The sequence below is a fragment of the Barbatula barbatula genome (assembly GCF_947034865.1).
Source record: "Barbatula barbatula genome assembly, chromosome: 8".
NCBI lineage: Eukaryota > Metazoa > Chordata > Actinopteri > Cypriniformes > Nemacheilidae > Barbatula > Barbatula barbatula.
Window position 1 is genome coordinate 7,932,781 of NC_136771.1, and position 21,407 is coordinate 7,954,187.

General features: G+C 37.6%; 2 protein-coding genes across 2 annotated transcripts; one reads left to right on the forward strand and one right to left on the reverse strand.

Moving 5' to 3' along the window:
- The first annotated feature begins 4,750 nt into the window (after positions 1-4,750).
- LOC306897541 (uncharacterized protein) lies at positions 4,751-10,101 on the forward strand. Its single transcript, XM_079462366.1, has 6 exons — positions 4,751-5,151; positions 5,280-5,377; positions 6,231-6,333; positions 6,598-6,701; positions 7,183-7,267; positions 7,353-10,101. The coding sequence occupies exons 1-6, from the start codon at positions 4,893-4,895 to the stop codon at positions 8,144-8,146; spliced, it is 1,443 nt and encodes a 480-aa protein (XP_079318492.1). The 5' UTR covers positions 4,751-4,892; the 3' UTR covers positions 8,147-10,101.
- A 1,916-nt stretch (positions 10,102-12,017) lies between these two features.
- LOC306897539 (von Willebrand factor A domain-containing protein 7-like) lies at positions 12,018-19,995 on the reverse strand. The gene is made up of 14 exons (XM_079462364.1): positions 19,959-19,995; positions 19,637-19,839; positions 18,772-19,044; positions 17,740-17,833; positions 16,769-16,882; positions 14,934-15,120; positions 14,602-14,771; positions 14,391-14,503; positions 14,179-14,295; positions 13,732-13,944; positions 13,408-13,540; positions 13,177-13,329; positions 12,929-13,021; positions 12,018-12,847 (listed from the first exon to the last, which is right to left on the reverse strand). Exons 2-14 carry the CDS (start codon positions 19,826-19,828, stop codon positions 12,534-12,536), a joined length of 2,166 nt encoding a protein of 721 aa, XP_079318490.1. The 5' UTR covers positions 19,829-19,839; positions 19,959-19,995; the 3' UTR covers positions 12,018-12,533.
- Between the last annotated feature and the right edge of the window lie 1,412 nt (positions 19,996-21,407).

Sequence of the window (21,407 nt, forward strand, 5' to 3'; positions counted from 1 at the left end):
CCCTTGGCCACCCGACAGATACCTGTCGTCTACTTTTGAGTGTTTGTTGGTGTCTTGTTCCTGTGGCCATTCGAGATAAGACGGTTGACTGAATTCGTCACCGCCCCGAGAAGCTCGTCCAATGCTTTTGCTTCCCGAGAGGAACGCACAGAGGCGGCGCTCTACAAGCCGCCGAAACATTGGATGCCTCGTCCTCCACTCGATCCGAAGAAGTGCCAGGGCACACTTTGGAAGCAGACCAGGGACATTGCGGCCCGGCGAGAGCACAGGGGAAACGGCTTCCGTCTCCCATGCCTCGGTTAAATCGAACTGAGAGCCCCAGGTCGGGGGAGAGCCGGCTCGGTTCGCTCTCAAAGAAGGAACACCGAGCACGGAGAACTCGGATGTCAAATACATCGCAGAGTTCACACTCTCCCTCTAGCCCCAGGTTAGCATGATCAACCCCCAAAGCACTCTAAACAGAATTCATCTTTGTCCAGCTCGTCAAGGAACCTCTGATTTTTTATATACACTCACTGGCACCTTTATTAGGTACACCTGTCCAATTGGTCCTTAACGCAAATTTCTAATCAGCCAATCACATGGCAGCAACTCAATGCATTTAGGCATGTAGACATGGTCAAGACCTTCTGCTGCAGTTCAAACTGAGCGTCAGAATGGGGAAGAAAGGTGATTTAAGTGACTTTGAACATGGCATGATTGTTGGTGCCAGACGGCTGATCTGAGTATTCCAGAAACTCCTGATCTACTGGGATTTTCATGCACAACCATCTCTAGGGTTTACAGAGAATGGTCCGAAAAAGAGAAAATATCCAGTGAGCGGCAGTTCTGTGGGCGCAAATGCCTTGTTGATACCAGAGGTCAGAGGAGAATGGCCGGACTGGTTCGAGCTGATTGTAGCGACAATGAGTCTTGGGGAAAAATCAAACTCAAATGGATTGAATATTCATTGATTTATGAATATAATCTGCTGGTCGTTCATATTAAATCTCAAATTTCCCGATAAGGAAATATGTTTAATTTAGTACAAGTAACCTCTATAGAATTGTTTAAGTGATCTGACTATTTCGTTTGTCCTGCAAACTATAGTTATAGATTTCCCACTCAATTCTCAATAAGGGATTACTGCCTTACGAACGTCTAAATAGTCTTAATTTTCTGATCAGGACAAATTAATACTTCCTAGGTTCGTACAGTTTATATCACTGAAATAGTAATATGCTAAAGCGTAGGTAACGTTAATATCTTAGTTTCATTGACTTCGAGCATGTGGTGCAAATAACATATTCAGTTCAAATGTACTTTTTGGGATTTTAATAAACACGAGACAAAGGGGAAATAAACCAACTAACTAAACAATGATGAACAATTAGACAAACACCCATGGAACGTAAAAGCAGTAAAGAATGAAAGTAATAGACAAAGTAGGAGTGGCAGTATTACCTCAGCAATTCACATCTGCATAAACCATTAGGGACAATCTCCTTATTGAAAGGGGTAAAACTTATGCGCAGCTATTTATAAATAGACCAGATATTTTCTTCCGTGCACAGATGTTTTAACCCTGAGGGCGTCACGCCCCTCCCGAGTGGGCGATCCAATGTAGTGAGCTGATTTTTGAGCGGGAAATGTTCCTTTGTCCGGCTCAACAGCTCATTTGCATTTATGGTCAACTGGAAGTTTTGGCGCTGTAATATTCTTAGATGAAAATAAAACAAGTATGGTATACAATACATTACTGTGCTATACACCATCATCTAAAGAAGGGAAATGGGAACCTTTATGTATGAAACATGATAGGGTTATTAGAACATTGACCCATAATTTGTACAAGAACACAATTATGAGCCTAGTTACGGTGTAACACCTATGCCTTTGATATTATGGTTAGGCTAGCATATCATGGGAACAAACATAAATGGTAGAAACAATTATTTACACTTTAAGCCTTTCTAAGGTGGCAAGAGGGGAGAAAGAGACATTCTTTGGTAGACTTTGAATCTCTCTCTGTTCCTGGTGCCACATGGCTTTTGTCACCTTAGTACGCATTCGGGACCCCCCCCCCCCCGAGAATGCCTTTGAAGCTCAGGGAGAGTGTCGGAATGTCCCCTGGTCAGTCCAGATAGGTGATAGCTCGGCCATTTACATTTTACGATCCCGTGTGTTGGCCTTTGGTCCGACCAGACGCTACATGATAAAAAGCCCACAGTAACTGAAATAACCACTCGTTACAACGGAGGTATGCAGAAGAGCATCTTTGAACGCACAACACATCGAACCTTGAGGTGGATGGGCTACAGCAGTAGAAGACCACACCGGGTGCCACTCCTGAAAGCTAAGAACAGGAAACTGAGGCTACAATTCGCACAGGCTCACCAAAATTAGACAATAGAAGATTGGAAAAACGTTGCCTGGTCTGATGAGTCTCGATTTCTGCTCCGACATTCGGATGGTAGGGTCAGAATCTGGCCTCAACAACATGAAAGCATAGATCCATCCTGCCTTGTATCAACTGTTCAGGCTGGTGGTGGTGGTGTAATGGTGTGGGGGATATTTTCTTGGCACACTTTGGGTCAATTTGTACCAATTGAGCATCGTGTCAACTCCACAGCCTACCTGAGTATTGTTGCTTACCATATCCATCCCTTTATGACCACAGTGTACCCATCTTCTGATGGCTACTTCCAGCAGGATAACGCACCATGTCATAAAGCGTGAATCATCTCAGACTGGTTTCTTGAACATGACAATGAGTTCACTGTACTCAAATGGCCTCCACAGTCACCAGATCTCAATCCAATAGAGAACTTTTGCGATGTGGTGGAACGGGAGATTCACATCATGGATGTGCAGCCGACAAATCTGCAGCAACTGCGTGATACTATCATGTCAATATGGACCAAAATTTCTGAGGAATGTTTCCAGTACCTTGTTGAATCTATGCCACGAAGGATTAAGGCAGTTCTGAAGGCAAAAGGGGGTCCAACACGGTACAAGTAAGGTGTACCTAATAAAGTGGCCAGGGAGTGTATATAAGGCTAAGTAACCGTAGTGCTTAGAACCTATATAACAACGAGCCCTACTGTCCATTACACTATGTCTAAATGCTTTTGCTATGTAAAAACACACATGCACACAAAGCGGTCCTTGAAGACAAAAGAACCTGAAGACGTGTTAACGCCAGGCTTATTTATAACCTGCAGGTGGTGGTGTAATCAGCCACGTCACCTGCCGAGGTTATTTAAAGCCAAAAAATATTCCGTGTTTGACACATATGCTTCACAACTGGTCAAACAAAGACGTTCTCCCATAGCGTTTTAAACACAGCATCGAGAGTAGCTTTTGATTGGGAACTTACCAGCCGATGTATACGCTCATAAAAGATGTTTTAATTATACATTTTTGTTGTGTTGTGCTATTTAACTCATTGTGTCATTTAATATATTATGTGTCATTTTGTGGTAAATAAACTAAAGGGACAAAAAATGACACAGCTGTAAAATAAATACTATATATAACTTATAACTTTATTTAAATTGGTATTGTGAACATTCATGTATTTATGATAAGGACTCACAATGAGGATTAAAGTGATTTGTACATTTATGGTAATAAGTATCAGTAAGCAACTTCCGTCAGTCCCTCAACTCACCATCCGTGTCGCCAAACTGCTGTCTCCAAAAATGTCTGTACGCATGGGTCCGAGTTGGTGTGCAGGTGAGCAAATTTTTTGTCAAGTTAGTTTTGTAAAAATCCCATCTTTTGCGTGGGAACTCTTTCAGAACATGTTTTGTGAGTAGGGGCAGGTGCTCAGAGTTCGAGGAGGATTACTGAGCTCAGATCCCTCGGCCCGGAACAGCACGTCAAACACGCATACTACCCGTCCCAGTTCCTTAGCTGCAAGCTTTTTTTATTCACATTCACATTTAAAGAGACAGTTCGCCCCCTAAATCTTTCATCATTTACTTACCCTTTTCTCATTTCAAACCTGTATGACTTTCTTTCTTCCACAGAACACAAAATATATTTTGTAAAATGGACCCTGTTCACTTCTATTCTATGGACACAAAACCGATCCAAGTGAATCTTAATATATCTTATTTTGTGTTCTGCAGAAGAAAGTCATACAGGATTGAAATATCCATAGGGTTAATAAATGATGACATCATTATTTTTTAGGTGAACTATCCCTTTAAGCTTTGCCAATTGGTGCGCATAACTTGCATATTTCAGAAAACAAAACTTAAATTTTCCTTCATTCTTACTTTAATAGTATTTCACAAGCGCTTTAGTGCTAAAATAAGTTATATGTGAGGCTAACTTTTACTGAACTTTAAATCTGCATATAGCAATATTTGTATTTTACATTTTTTTTTTTTACAAATATAGCAATATTTGTATTTTACATTTTTTAAAAATGCATTTACATACAAAGGAAATAAACATATATTATATATATATATATATATATATATATATAATGTAAATTAAATTAAATGCACGGGTTTTTACACATGGTTAATATTTGAAAAATATTAAAAAGTGCAAAAATGTAATATTTAAATAAATGTTTAGCATCTATTGCAAAATAGATTTACATATACATATACATCTATTTGTATACAAACCTATTTAATATTTTAACATTTAAATATACATAATTTATTTATTATTAATATATTTCAACCTATGTAATTTCTTAATGGGAAAATACGTATGGCTGTTGGCTTTTATTTTGAAAACCACAAGCGGATGTCGTCGACTCATTGTTTTTGCTACGAGAAAGCGTTGGTAAATACACTCATGTCATTGGATTGATTGTACGAATTGTCTCCCACATATTATTGGAGAACCGTTTAACCTTTATAGCATTGTGTGTAGACATCTGCGCAATGGCCAATGTTTTAACGTTTCAAACACAAATAGCGTCCGTTATGGAAGTGCTCGCAAACGCCGCTGTAGCAGAAATCTGCCGACTTGTTGAAGACAGCTACAGCGAGTTACTGCTTGAAATATCACACAGCCGCAAGGAAAACAACCTTATTAAAAAGAAATTAAAAATGATAGAAATTCGAGAATCGTTTTATCGCAGAGCCCACAAACTGAGAAACGCGTCAACGGACTGTTCCAAAACAAGCGACAAAGTATCAGGTACATGCGCAGTAGTCAATCGGTTGAAAGATACACCCGTTTTTAACTAAACGCGGTGTAATGTAACAGTATATATGAAACAGGGGGAACATTTATTGATAAAGAACGAAATGTATGACTTTTCGCAGAGAGGATTGTCAGAGTTAGAGTGGGCTCGCTGAATAATGAGAGGTCAGAGCGTTCCGAGGAGGTCTCGCTTCTACCCAAAATACTTCATCTTCACCAGGTCTGTATAATATTCATACGTAGTTAACTTTTTAGAAGTTAGTCTGATTACAACTGATAGCCAACAGCTTACTGGTAATTGATTACACTTTCATGCAGTTGATTGCTTAAAGCGATTGTTCTTTAAAAAATGAAAATGTCATTTATTTACTTACTATTATGTCGTTCAAACCCTTTATGGCTTCATAAACATTATGAAATGACTCCACACAACTCATGCTATATATTTTCAATTTTTTCAAATGGGTTTGGTGTAGAGAAAATAAAATATAATTGTTAATTTATGAAGTCAATGTTATGTTATATTAATATCAGCCATCTGCTACCCTAATCGTAACTGACATTGACCACTGACAAAACCATTACAGTCAAACAGAGTGGAAAATGTAACCATTTACGTACTGGCTGGCATGGAGTGGTACGATTAAGCAATGAGAACGATTTGGCATGATGGAAAATCGCTCTAATAGTGTTCATACAAAAACCTACATGCACACACTTTTCCACAATCTCGTCGAATCGTTCTCGTTGCTTAATCGTTCCACTCCGTGACGATCTGGGCCAGCCAGTACGTAAATGTTTTTATTTTCCACTGCAGGGCTGATAACGGAAACCTTCAGAATGTAATCACAAACACGTTAGGTGCTGGTTGGAAACACAAGGGACTGAGCTATAGCGTCTCTGCACGCATTCTATTAGCACGATTCCCAGCCAAGAACAGTTTGTAATCGTCCCATGTTGAACCAGGCTCATGTGAAAACTTAAATGTAACCATTCCAGACTGAGCTTACAACAATTTGCCATGATGGTGGAAAAGCGCTCTTACATAATAACAGTATTGTGTATTTTATTAGTCCGAAGGGGATGAGGAGCCAGATGTTCTCATCATCAAAGAGGAAAGACCTGATAACATAAATGTTGAAGATTCAGAAAGTGAGGCAACCACTACTGAAAACCGTGAGTGATCGTTTTGTAATTATTTTGAATTGTGTCACCCATTTAGAGGTAATTGTATAACCAAGTTGTCAGGTCGGTACTTAATTGATGCCTTTCACACTGCTTGGCAACAAAATATAAGATTTATAAATGAAAGCACTTATTTAGTTTTATAAGAATGAAAGTGTAACATGCTGTGTTTAAGCTAGCAACATTTTAAATATTATTAACTATAAACTATACATTGTTTACTTAATATTTTCTGGTTCATCCATTTTCTTTTAGAAAAAGATGACACCCAGTATGGAAATGCAGGGATATTTGTATCAGTCAAAAGAGATAGCTTCATAGACCAGAACACTATTAGTGTTCAACACTGCCATCAACAGGTCAGTATGAGATATGGCAACATGTGAACACACCTGTAAATGTACTGTACAGCTGGTGTACTGGCTGACGATTTTGTATTTCTCAAGGAGTGACACTAGAATATGCTTGCTTATTTTTAGGTAGGAGAACTTAAAACAATCTTAACAAGGATCTTAAAGCTTGCACTCCTATGGGGCTTTTGTCCCATCATGACAAGTCCCACAATATTTACTTTAAAAAGCTGCATATGCTTTAAACAATTAAAGACTTAAATGTTCGCTATGTATTTCCATGGAATATAAATCGTATATAAAATCAAACCAGCCTTTATATGTTACTCAGTTTTACCACATAAACATCAGATACAAAGAACAATTGTGGATTTACCAACATTCAAAAGCCATCTTTTGATTAATATTTAAACATTTTGCATCAGCTCTTATAAAAAGATCTTAATCGTAAAAAAAATTTGCTTAAAATTATTGCTTGCTCTCCTGTCAGACTAATGGAATTCAACCTGATCTCCTGAAGAATGAAAACCCTCAGGAGATGATTGCTACAGGTCCAGACACTCATATGCTTGGTGGTAAATACAATGTTGTTTAATGTTTTTAGAGGCTTAATTCAAAGAATTCCATATTTCCATTTAAGCATGTTATATTTCATAATAGGTGAACTCAGAATGGAGAGACGTCCTGAGGCAGAGACTAACCTGCATTCGGTCACATCGTATGCCTCATGGGATTCCAGTACATTTGATGTAGCCACAAACAATCACTCATACACTGAGTCTGACTGTAATGCGGGACCTTCTCTAAATCAGTTTCTGATGTACAGAGGGAGCACAGATCCGACATGCTCCTATGCAACTCAGATAAACTCTAATGACTTGCCTGTCCATGATGTGGACCATCATGTAATACATGATGGAGCTTGTGGACTTGAGAAAGTGGTAATTTCTCCATCCGAGTTATCCCCATTTTCCCTTTCTTTCAAACTGCCGGACCGTGCTCGGATGCAAAGGAAAGACAAGTTTTTGTGTAAACATTGCGGGAAAGCTTTCTCTCAACCCAGTACTCTGCTTCGGCACCAGAAGCTCCATACAAGGGAGAGGCTTCACAGCTGTACACTCTGTGGTAAACGATTTAGTCAGGCATCCAGTCTCAAAAGGCACCACAGCATTCATAGGGGAGAGAAACCATTCAGATGCCTGCACTGTGGCAAGCATTTCTCTGACCAGAGTAACCTTAAAAAGCATGTGAATGTTCATACAGGCGAGAAGCCCTATGGTTGTAACCAGTGTGGGAAAATGTTCAACCAGTCATCTAACCTTAAAACGCACATGAAGATCCACACACGTGAGAAGCCGTTCACGTGCGAACGGTGTGGAAGGATGTTTGCATACAAGTACATTCTAGTAAAGCACCAACAGAGAAACTGTTTGTCTCAGTTAAGTCCTGATTGACAAATGTAGCCTAAATGGTGGAAAAGACTCCTCAAGTTTCTCTCTCAATATATTTAAGGCACATTCACGCCAAGAATAATAACTTTAAAGTTTTAAAAATAGATTAAGTTTAAGAGAATAGTGGAGTCCACACAATTGCTATAATAATGATACAGAGGAACAATGTTTTTGAAATCCCTTTCAGGCTGTTTTTCTATTCCAACTGATAAACTGTGAAACACCACCAGAGCCAAAATAATTAGTTAAAGGCGGGGTCTCGGATTTTGCTTAGCCGTTGTTGATGTTCAAATCACCAAAACAAACACACCCCTACCCCATCTTTCGCTTTCGTCAGTGCTCGGCTAGACTAATGTCCATCCTGTGAACCTTACTGCTGATTGGCTACAAGGTTGTTTTGCTACTCGGCCCGACTTTGTCTAAACAAGCGTAATTCAGAAATCGGACACACCGCCTTTAAAATATATTTATGTTGAAGATGTTTAACGTTTGGATAGGTTGCTAATAAAACGTAATGGTCAAACTGGTTCACATTGGTTAAATGGTTCACATTGCGGGGACATTGAGTCAATATACATAACAAGGGGCATTAAAGGCAACATAAGATGAAAATTGTTTATCTTTTTTTTTAATGCATACGCTTCGTTTTATTGTGCATTATTAATTAAAGGGATTGTCATTAGCCAAGTATTTGTCTCCTTTGACTTGTATTGACATATAACCCTTAAATTACATTTTACATTCTTTAAATAATGACCACATTTTTACACTTAAGGCATTTTATTCCAAGTGAAAGTTTATTTGATTAAAATATGTTTAAATTCATGCTTTTGATGATACTGACATCACAAATCAATCATACTATTTCAAGCCCTCCCAATCACCTTTACAGTAGGTTTGTTTTTATAAGTACAATGCTGCTAATACCATGAAAATTGTAAACTGCAGCTTTCACGTTTAGATCACAGAAATCTTATCATGTTAAGTATTGATTATTTTTTTCTGCATCAGTAATGCTGTTTTAATTAAGTTTCTACACAACAACTGAAAGCAACAACCGTGTGATTAAAGGCAGGGTGTCCGATTTCTCTTAGCCGTTGTTGGTGTTCAAATTACCCAAATTTGCTCGGCTCAACTAATGGCTGTCCTGTGCATCTTACTGCTGATTGGCTACAAGGTTGTCTCACCCGACTTTGTCTAAACAAGTGTAATTTGGAAATCAGACACCCCGCCTTTAATATAACGTTATTAGTTATCATTACTATAGGAAATATTGCTGCTAGGCAATACTAATAAACAAGCACCGAAGAAAGATTTGTACAGTACGAAGGGCAACCAAGTTCAAACAGTTAGAAGCATAATACATGGAAAAGCAATATAGCTTCCACGGTAACCCACAAAGAGACATACAATGAATGTCTGGCACTGTTGGTAGTGGCATTAATGAAAGACGACAAAGTTGTGGTTGTTTTGTTTGTTGTAGTTGCAGTGGATAAGGTGTTTGGTGTTGTAGTCAAAGTAAATAAGGAGGGGTTGGACGTTTGGGCATCATCAGGCCTTATTGATTTTGAGCATGTGCCAACATTTCCAGCTCCATCTACAGCAACCAGTTCCATTTCTTGAGAGCAGCAGGAAGCTCTGTAGAATGCCAGAGTCGCATTTACACCTCTGTCCCCGAGCATGGTGCTAGTTGTGAGGTTTCCAAGACCCTGCCAGACTGTCACACTCGTAATTCCTGTACCATTTCCATCCGTAAAGTTGGCTGTGAGCTCCCACGAGGATAAGCTACAGTTGCTTGTGCAGTTAGCATTTAAGCTAACAATCTCACAAACTGGAGGAGTGAGGTCTGTAATCTTGTGGGGGGAATGGATAAATGCACATTTATTTTAACATTCAAAACTCCCTAGCTGATAAAATAAAATTATCGAATTTATGTCTGTTCATTTGGCAGACGATTTTATCCAGTGACTGCTTTTCTTTTTTTTAAGTGCACTTTTTTTGTTAGTAGCATATGTGTTTCCACACCTTTTGCAGTGCAAATGCAATGCTCTACCAACTGAGTTAGTGGAAAACTCAAATTTAAAATAGGTGTTAAATACTTATAATAATTTATAACCTTTTTACATTGTTGAACTAAATAATACGAATGCATTTAGGTAAGTCCTTACCGAGGCAACAACTGTTAGCCTTAGCACGGCGTAGTTGAAATCGCCTCCCTCTGGTGTTGTTCCCTCTAAAGTTAGAGTCACCTCAGTGCCTGAAGGAGTGGCTGAGGGTGCAGTAATATTGACAGTGCCATTGCCACTACTCCCACTTTCAATGCGCATAGTGGTGGGAAACTCTATGACAAACTCACGATCATTTCTGGCATTAATGTTAAGGAGTTCATTAGAGCCACTGTGCATTACTGTGAAAGGGATGCTTAGAGTCTTTCCAGGTTCCCACACCATATCTGTCTGAGCCTAAGAGTAAAAACAGAAATTTAATCAAAATTATGAAGGTAAAAAAAGAGATATATAAAGTAAGTATTTGTACCTGCCTACACTTAAATGAACTTTCACAGCCCCAATGTGAAAACTTGTAAAATAAAAACTCGAAGTTGAATTTTGAGAGTTTCACATGTGGACAAAACTCACAAATATGTCTTCTGATTTTGAAGTTGCAGAAAAAAATTTCACAAATGTGTGAACTGGTATTTTCAAAATACATTGGCAGATACAAATGCATAGCACATTTTCACACGTTTTCCTAGATTCAGATTTAAATTGCAAACACAAATAGGCATCTACAACCTCTCAAATCTGTCACTTCAGTTTCAAATCTTCCCGCCCTGACTTTTGCGATAAATCCATTGCACTTGAAAGCCCAGAGGCGAGAGAAGGAGCGGCAAATAATTATGTAATGGTTTGTCATTTGAGAATATCTTCAAGACAAAAGGCTTGTTCGACTTGATGCGACGCCGCAAGATCCGACAGGCGGATGACATTAAAGTACCGCAAGAGTGATTCGAAAAAGCATAAAAAGTTATCTTTCGCATCGCTCTCCTGGTACTCCAGGTCATGCGCCTGTCGGAACTTGCGGCGCTGCATCAAGTCGAACAAGCCTAAAGAACACATTTTGTGCAGATGATATCATTTGGAGCCAGAGTCTGCACAGGAGTGAGCACAATGTGAAGCCTTAAATGTGGAGAACTTAAATAATAGTTAGACATGAGGAAGGGTGTGTTTGCAAATGCCAGTGAGTTACAGTTTGCAGGGAAATGTCTTTATATTGTTGTTGCTGGTCCAGAAGAGAATTGTTTGTCATGATCCTACCTCTCCTTGTCTTGGTTTTCGAGTCTTGTGGCAGGATCGTGTCAGTTCCATGTTTTTTGTGTGGAGAAAGAGCATTGTTTTGGTTTGTAACGCCATGCTCTCTCTCCGGTGTCGGGTCCTTTAGCCCCGCCCCCTTGTTTCCCTGTAAGTGGCGCATTAGTGTTGAGTGCTGTCACCATACCTGAACCATCTTCCCCTTAGTTTTTCCTTCCCTTCCCCTGCCCCGTGCAATCCTCCTGTCAGCTTTCCCTTAGTGTTTAATTCCTGTCACCTGCTGCCACTCTCCTTGTGTTATCGGTAGTGTTTCCCTTCATCTAGTCCCAGTTTCCCTTCTGTCCCTTGTCGGTTCATTATTCACATTTACCAACCTTATTCTGTCCTGCTGACCCTGTCTCGTTTGGATTAGCCGTGTTCCTGGTTTCCTGTTCTTGAGTTTGGTGATTATAGTTTATTTGTGATTCTAAGGACATCGTTTGTTTTGTCCCCCTTGTGGGAAGTTTTCCTTTGCACATTTGCACCTTTGTCTTGTTTTGTTCTTGTTTTCCCCATCGAGGGTTTTTGGTTTGAATAAAGCCTTGTTATTGAACACGCCTGCCTGCGCTTGGGTTCTGTCCTAAACCGTGACATTGTTGTAGTGTAACTCCTGTATGATGGAGAATGTGTACAACTTCCGGAGGACCGCAGCCTTTGAATTGAGAGAATAGCCTACTGATTAGTGTGATTTAAACTGCTTTAGGCCTATATTAAAAGTTTTATATGCAGTGGAGATCTAAATTAGAGTTTGATCTTATGAAATTTGAAGAAACATGGTACCATTCAGCTCCTTTTTTGGTCAATTATAGTGTGGCTGACTACTTTTTTTCAAAAGGGTATCTTAACTGTGTCTAAATTTGTGTGTAGCTTCAATAACACTGGAATATTATGGGATTTATGGGAATTCCATGTGAGAGTGAGTTTAAAAGCATAGTCTCAAGTCAGGGTTTATGGCGACATCTGCTGGTCTTAAAGTGTCAAGTTTGTTTCTCTGCTACTTTGTTTAAAATAATGAATAATTAGTTTGTAGCATATACATTGTTTCAAATATAACCTTTACTTTCAACAAAAGAAAGCACAGTACTTACAGTAATAACCACACTGGATGCTCTGAACTGAGTGACAGATTGTCTCTGAAAGATTTTGTTAGATGAACGCAGGGAGCTTTTCTCTCCCATCAAACGAACAACAAATTCTCCAGTTGGGACATTAGTCATTGTGACTAAGTAATTCCCACCTGCAACGTTTTCTAGGGTTCCATTAAATGACTGAGATCCCACTGCATCCACAAAAGCTACCTCTGTGGGGGTAACAGAGTCCCCACCCACCATAGTGAGGAACAGTGTGACATTAGTGTCTGTAGAAGAAAATAGAGAGAGGAAATGAGGGGAAACACTGACAGATAATAGTTATTGATCAAGTATGTATGAAAACCTACTTGCTGGGGGTCTGCCGCTTAATTCACTGTAGCCTGAGTGAGCACTATCCAAAAGTTCAACAAATGTGAAAAGGAAGTCAATGTCGCTTTGGCCTGGTTATTAAAATAAAGAAACGTCATGTTTGTGGGTTAAAATGAGATGCATACACATCATAGAAAGTAGATTTTCATGATGTGCTTCTGCTTTTGTCATTTGAAAAATACATTTTAGCATTAAATATTAAGAAATAATATTTCTTTTTAATTACCAACGACTTTGATGGAGTAGGACTGTAATGAGCTAATGTTTATGTTCCAAATGCCTACTAAGTCAAAAACAGTCAGGCGCACTGTGTAAAAGTTTCCTACATGCTCAACCAGCCCCAATTGTCCACTTAATTCATCACTGGACTGAGAATAGCCTATGAAAGTAAACAACACAATTAAACATGTGCATTCAGTATATGTAGTGTGTATCGACCAGTACACATCAAATATACCTGATGGGCTTGTTATGTTAAATACTGGAGAATTGCCTGTAATATAGATTGTCAGGTTTTTTAATGATGAGTCTACAATAAAAGAGAACTTTTCGAATTTTCCTGGGTTCCTTACAGCCTGGAAAACAGTTACCTTAAGAAACAAAAAAAAAAACAATACAAAAGTATTTATAGTAATATATTTATTCTTGGATTCTGAAACAAATTTTGCTATTTAAAAAAAACTATTTTCAAATCAGTTTGATGAGGAATGTTAGTAAAACACATGATTGCAAAAAAAAACATTTTAAACTAATATAGTATCAAAGTTTGAGATTACATTACCAGGGTGGGGATGGAGGTGTCCACTATAATGCTGGTGGCTTGAGGAAGTGTCTCTTTGGTGACTTCTATCGCTTGCCCTCCTGACGCCAGAGCCAAATCCGCATAAATGTCATTAAAAAGATTGGACATTCTGTTGGAGACACCCTGCCCTTGTTTGGGATCATACCTCCGTTTCCGACGAGCACTAAAAACATTAGTCAGCATGAAAGTCACCTATTCAAAAGGCAGGACACAGTGTGAGTGGGTTTCACAACTCATCTATTTTAACACATCATCATGAAAAGCATTTCTCTACAAGATATGTAATTTTCAGATTTAGTTATAAATAATAATAAATATATTATAAATGTTTTTATTAAAGGTTTTAGTGTTTTAAGAGTACCTTTATGGACATTTATATTAAGATTTTGAGAATGACATCCGTAGAAATTATTTTTGGCTACTTACAACAGACTTTGTGCTCTCAATCAATGCTTTTACAGTGTTTAGCAACTCAGTATCCTTTGCACCAGCATCTGTGAACACAAAAATCTCTGTTTTGGGGGGTGAGCCAGTGAGGGCCAGCTGGACAAAGAAAGAAAATCAGAAAAGAGAAATGTTTCAAATTGAGTTTTTTTTATTAAAGACTTGAAATATGATTAAACATTCAATTCTCGTACCTGTAGTCCTGAGAGGCAAAGCTCTGGTGCGTCTCCTCCTCCTTCAGCTTGAAGCAAATTTATTTGTTGTTTGAATTTATCAGCATCTGTTGTTCTAAATAGTGGTCCAAAGCCTTTGGAAGTGTAAACATGTCATCTTAACAATGCTGCATTTCATTAGGGTTTCCGAAGCATACACATTCTTTGTGAAAGTAGAAATAGTATCTCTAACCGGGGTCATTGAATGGAACCAGAATGTATTCCAAGGGCTCATTTGCTGTGCCTTTTTTACTGTCAATGATGTAAGATGTGACACGTTGTACTTCCTTAATGTCATCTTCCATGCTTCCTGTGGTGTCAATCGCAAAGCACAGAACTGAATTCTGTGAGAATCCCATCAATCTAAGAATGAGACAAAAACACAAATAGGTATTTATCTAGTATGTAACTGTCCTTGTTTTAGGGAATTGTTGTAAATTGTTTGTGCATTGCATAAAACAGTTAAAAACTACACTGGACCCAAGAACAATTATGTATAAAATGAATAGTGTTATCTGCATGAACCTTAGGAAATCAGAGTCTCCAAGCACACCCCTAATGTCTTCCAGTAGATCTCTAGTTGCAGCAATGGCCATATTTGCAGCTTTGTCATGCAAGTGACCATGGTTGGATGACCGTGTATCTTTGTTAATTCCACCTCTGGGATTTAGCAAACTTGAAAAATCTCCAAAATTTCCATGGCTACACTTCCCTGCAATAATCATAGTGATTGATTAACATTAACATCATGGTCTGTCTGAATACTCAGTTCTGATTGGCTGGAAGGTGTGCAATAATTCTGTTTCAAACCATTTAATGCACAGGTAGTTCCAGACTTCCAGTCAGTCGGATCACTGTTCGAAATTAGTGCGCTGCCTATAATGTAATCATATTACACGGACGCACACGCTCAGATCGGGCATTGACTGTGCTGCCAGTGCTCATTGAAACAGCACCGAAAATGTTGTTAACCTTTGCTGTGTCTGAAATCACTTACTTCCATACTATATAGAAAATGAGTATGAGTCATGAATAGTATGTCCGAAACCTCAGTGTGCAAAAAACGTTAGGCGAGCAATACCCGGATGGTCTACTACTTCTGCAGAGATTCGTGAGTGTGGATCGGATGCACACTTTTCCATCCCATGATGCCATGGGAGCTGAGCAACAGTCAAATCGCAAAAGTAAATAAAATAAATATAGCAGAAAACTTTAAGGCAGACGTCCGTTTTTAAGTAAGTGCCAATAAATTAATTTCTCGTAAACAGCCCTGTGTTTCTATTCGCCTTCTTATACTATGCCTAATAGTAGGTGCTGTTTTTGTGTTGAAATAGTAGGTACTTTTTAGTGCATGGCAAAAGAGAGTGCACACACTGGGACATACTAAGTGGAAGCGGAAGTGGCCAATAACTGTCACACACATAAAAATACAGCTCTTCTTTCCATTAAGGTATTAATTAATTCCTTATTTTGTATGTAATGTTTACTGTATACATACATTAGTTAATTTAGTGGCGCATCAGTTATATAATTTATTAATGCAGTGGATTATCACTAATCTCTGGCTACTTAGTAATGAGTAGTGAGTAATATCAGTCGTTAGAGTTTCTAACTGAAGTAGTAATCCATCCGGGAATCTTTGGAATACTATTTTCAATTTACTAAGATTTTGGACGTACTAATTCTATTTTGGAATACTATTTAGCACAGATAGGTTGCAAGTTTGGACACAGAATGTGTCTCGTTTCGGAAGCCTGCTGCATCATTGAGTCTGTCTCATTTCATAAAAGCAGGTAGGACACTACGAATGCACCCTTCAAATGAGACCTACTTTCAAAGGTATTCAGAGAACACATGATGTAAATCCTTCATTGCTAGAGATTATCCACAATTCTTTGCCACAATTTCGTCTAAAACATTAAGGCATGGAATGGTACATTTGTTTAATTCTTTTGGCATTGTTTAGGGTTGAAAGTAACCAACTTTTTCCTCTCAAAATCAATGTAGATATCATTTAGATTAATTTGACAGGCACAACGTGTTGTCATAGCAACGTGGTATTTCACGTTTCCTTTTGCCAGTATGTCCTACGAAGGACGTAATGTTTAATTCTAAGTTGAGGATCTTCCGTCTACCCCATCCATTAGAGGATGAGTCCTCTGCGGGACACAAAGATGTAGGCTTACAAACGAGACAAAGCTTAAAACTTTAATGCACGGCTAACCGGGGATTACGCCTTTTTACATAATGGTTCTGGGTCTGCATTCACATCTTTAAAAATATTCAACAGCTCACTCTTATATAAATTAATAATTGTAAAAGGATTTCTATTTTAACATGGTGATTATAAAGCTTAATACCAGATGGTTTGAAGAATCCAAAGTATCCGGATGTCAGTTTTTTCTCACTCATAATATTCTCCAATATGTTGTTTATACAGTTCCCTCCATCACAGCTTCTACAGGTGGCTTGCTCTTGAAAGCAAAGGAACATAAAAATAAAGTTAACTGACTGCCTTTTTCAATAACAAATAATATGTGTTCATGTATTTTATGTTATTTGATGTTAATGCTGTGTTTCAATTTTACCATTTCTCCCACAAAACAAGTTAAAGAAAGCAACAATTATTTTGATGCCATGGATAAATAAAGAGAGTTTAAAAACCATTAGCTCTCTTCTTCCTCCTCCCCCTACCTAGGACTTCGCTGTATTTTTCGCTGGGAACAACTTCATCTTCTTTAGCAAACAATTCTCAGCACCTCAGACCTCGGTACACACTACCCTCACTTCAAACATGGAGCTCTCCTCTTTCTCCCCACTGACTGACACAGAAGACTTCTCTCCAGCCACCCCACCTCCCTTTCCCACTCATTCTCCTTCACAACTCCTTCCTGGTGTAACAGTCTTCCTAACTCGGTCCGGTCAACCACATCTCTCACAAGCTTCAAAAAACTACTTAAAACCCATCTCTTCTGTGAATACTCTCAACAGGTAGTGGTCTAGCTCTTTTTGAAACTAGTAACTTTGTATAAGCACCCTATTTTTGCTCCTGTATAGCTTATTGTTCCCTGAACTCTTTGTAAGTCGCTTTGGATAAAAGTGTCTGCTGATTGACTTAATGTAAATATATACCTTTCAGCAAAGGAGGATGGCCACTGACTTAAAAGTATTTTATTGCTTGTTATAGCTGTTAACATATTGTTGTTAATTTGTTATATATAATTGGCTCATATATTTTTGCTTACCCTGGAGCATTCAGAATAAAAGGCTTAAAGACGACCAACAACATATGTACTAACTGGATGGTCAGTGATTTACATTGTCTATGTACCTGCAATGTTTTCTATTTTGCTATCAGGTCTGATCAGGTTGGAGTACGGAAATTGGTTCCCCAGTTCTACCCAGTTGCTGTGACTGTAGAAGTCCTTGAAGAGGATCAATGACAAACATTTACATTTAGAAACATTCACATTATTATATACATTGAAACATCACACACCTAAATGTGAGCCATTCTGTAAAAACAGCTAATGTCTCAAAATCAAATTTCGAGATATTGAGCTTTATTTCATCCATATTAATTTTACTTTCATTTCATTTCAATCTTTTACATGAGTTTATTTACCAAATATTTAGATATCAAGACTATACACAGTTTCATATTAACATATAAACAAACGTTACTGAGCATGCGCACATTTGTGACCCCGCCTGAACTTTGGGTACACATTCACAAACAACAGATGCCTGTAGATTATTTCTGATAACAATCAAAAGAGCCGAGAAGAATCGTTACTTTGCTAAACCTGTCTCTCCAGTATTTTTAAATTCCGACGTTTGATATACCATACAGTTTTTTAAAATGCGACCGAACTATAGGACCCATTCAACAAATTGTTTATTTACTAAAATGAACATAAAACTAAGTTCAACAAATATTGTATTAAATAAAATTACTAAACAGTAAAATAATAATACAAATCAATATTAACATGAAAAACATGAAATATAAATGGTTATTATTGGACACTAGCCAAACACAAACTGTTTGTTAAATAGCCACAGTTAAAAAACAGTTAGCTGGGGGTCAGGCGCGCATGAGTCCAATAAAACGGTCTATATTTTCACAGAACATTCTTTAAATTATTTAGGATTTTATCTATGCTGTATATCACAAAAAAATGACAAGCTGTGTTTTCACAGACTGGCTCAGAAGTGTCTGGTTACATTTTAGCCCCAAACATCACTGTTAACTGGTTCAAGACAAATACTTTCACTTTGTGAAGCTGCAGTTCTTTGCATTTCTAGATTGTGTTTTAATTATTTTCTAATTTATCTTAACTTGGTCTTTATAATAACACACCTGCAGAGTATGTAGAGCTTTACCCAACCGATCTCGAGCTGTTTCGTAGTTTTTCTGTTGGGCTGCAGCTTTAACGGCTTCTACTCCTTTTGTAATGAGGTCACGGCCCTTCAAAAACTTTTCTGAATCAAAATGGTATTCTTCATGAGACACATGCCAGAAGTCTACCCAAGCATTGGAGTGGCTGATTTTACTAATAGCTTGTTGGAATCCTTTGGCTGATTCAGGAGATGAACAGGCTTTTGTCACTGACTCAACAGTCAAAACGCTGGTCTACAGAAAAGACATTAAATTAATCTGGGCAAACCGTGTTCATGTACTATATTCTGTGTATTCTGTACTGTATGCATTAATGGTGCATTCATGTCGGAGGCCTGCAAGACCATTACCTCAGACTAAATTATTCTAATTATAAAACGTAAAAAAATAATTTTCTCTCGACAATGCCACAGTGTAGAAATATTAGTTACACCTTTAAAAAAAGTAAAGGCCCGGTTTCACAGCTTAGCTTAAAGGTGGACCATGCCTTAGTTGATATTTATGTCGCTTTAATAAAAATGCCTTAAAACATTACTGGTGTGCATATAGAAAGAAAACAATGGCAAAGATACATTTTAAGACATTTGTGAGCAAGTTCAAAACTATTCATTTAGGTCACACATTCATTTTAGTCTGGGACTAGCTATAAGCCTTGTATGTGAAACCTGGCCAAATACTTTTTCTTTAATGTGTTTAAAAATCAAACGAGTTTCTGGACGTAAGTCATTGTATATGCAATGTGCATTTCTAATCTATTTACACCACCAGACTGTTAAACAGATGAATTATGCATATAATCATAATTAAGCAGATTTTGTATTCTCACCAGTAAAAAATCGTTCCCTTGTCCAATTGCCTGAGTCCTGCACACTTCTGCTGTTGTTTGAAAGATTGCTTCTTGCGTTATTTGTTGGTGTTTAAAGGAACTAGTGTACAAAGTCTTGAAAGCCAAAGTCCCCTTTTCATTTTGCAGCATGGCGAAAAAGAGAATAAGCATGCAGAATAAACTGTAAGACATTGTGGCTCAACCTATAAAGAAAGACGCAGTAATTATATTACACACAAACTACTCAGTTTTGGCATAAGGTCTTTTATAGATATGCACATTCACAAACTTAGAGAAAAATATCAGGAAATGGATATCATACCTTAATGCTTGATGTTATCCAAAAAGCTAAAATGATTATGTTGTTTCAGAAGGCAGGACTATTTATATGATTTAGTTCAGGAGGCAGCCTTTCAGTAGAAGTCTGTCCCATTTACAAGCAGCACATGTATATTAAACAATATGTTGCAAAATCATTTTCAGTATTAATAATAGTCACTTTGTTTTTTGCATGCTTTCATTTTCTCTCACTAAGGATGGGCATTAAGTTATAATTGTATTTAAAATGGCCACGCCAAAAGGCATACATGTTGACATCACAATTGTATGAAATAATGTAAAGTGCACTAGTGATTGACATGACACAATGGAAGTGTAGAGAGCCTATTCTAATTCAACCTTTTTGGATGCTCAACTTTTTTTGTTCGCTTCCTTTTCAAATTCTTTCTGGTTGAGGACTGAAACCCACCACTTTCCATGGTATTATTGTCTGAAACATCATTGTCAGGTTGTTTAAATTACTTAAAAGGAAGTATTTTGGGAGCACAATAGCCAATCATATTCTATATGAATGTGTGGGTGAACTCATAGAACTATCTTGTCATGCACAAAGGAGCACAAACAAGAGGGTTGGGAAGCTAAACTGAAACCGGTGAAGCTAGTTTAACCATATTTCTAATGGTTTCTTATACCCCAATGTTATTGAATAACATTACATTTTCCCTGAAATGTTGTGTAAGCATCAGCCTACTATTGACATACAGAACAATGTCAACTTATCATTGAAATACTCTTTGCTTGTAATTAATAATTTGTAATGATAGATTTTAATAATTAATCTTTCAAAAAGTAAAATAGTTACGCAACATAGTAAAGTCATGTGATAATAAAAATGACGATAACAAATATTTTTAAAGAATGACTACTGTAAAATAGTTTTCAATAGCTTTTTTCTAATCCTTCAGGTCAAAAATATTCTATATTAATAAAATCAACAAAATTGTAAACACATAATACTATTAAAATATGTATCAGACAGCAATGGCGATAGAGGCACACGTTAAAGGTTGTGATCACATGTAGTTTCAGAGCTCCAAACTTAAGAGCAGTATTTTAACTATTTACACTTAGACCAAAATATTTTTTCCTAGATATTATCTGTCAGTATGCCTATATTAAATCATTAAACATATGTGAAAAAATATAGAATATTACATTTATTAATATTATTACAAAACGAGAGAGAGAGAGAGAGAGAGAGAGAGAGAGAGAGAGAGAGAGAGAGAGAGAGAGAGCACTTGGTTTTGTATCAAGTCAATCGCAACTTCCGTTTCATGGTGACTTTAACAAAATATATGCATTTTATTTATTATATATTTAATAATTGTTTTTTTTTTTTTAAATGTCTTTACAATCGAGAAAAAGACATCTTAGACAGTGACTTAATCACATAATTTACTAAATTATGAGCATGCCCTTGAAAAGCTTGGGG

Excerpts from the sequence above, each read along its gene's own strand:
- LOC306897541 (XM_079462366.1), top strand. The coding sequence starts at position 4,893 with ATGGCCAATGTTTTAACGTTTCAAACACAAATAGCGTCCGTTATGGAA. Across the intron at positions 5,152-5,279 it reads AACAAGCGACAAAGTATCAG|AGAGGATTGTCAGAGTTAGA; the intron begins GTACATGCGCAG and ends GACTTTTCGCAG. Across the intron at positions 6,702-7,182 it reads TTCAACACTGCCATCAACAG|ACTAATGGAATTCAACCTGA; the intron begins GTCAGTATGAGA and ends CTCTCCTGTCAG.
- LOC306897539 (XM_079462364.1), bottom strand. The coding sequence starts at position 19,828 with ATGTCTTACAGTTTATTCTGCATGCTTATTCTCTTTTTCGCCATGCTG. Across the intron at positions 16,883-17,739 it reads CAAAATAGAAAACATTGCAG|AGCAAGCCACCTGTAGAAGC; the intron begins GTACATAGACAA and ends TTTGCTTTCAAG. Across the intron at positions 13,022-13,176 it reads CTACTCCATCAAAGTCGTTG|GCCAAAGCGACATTGACTTC; the intron begins GTAATTAAAAAG and ends TTTAATAACCAG.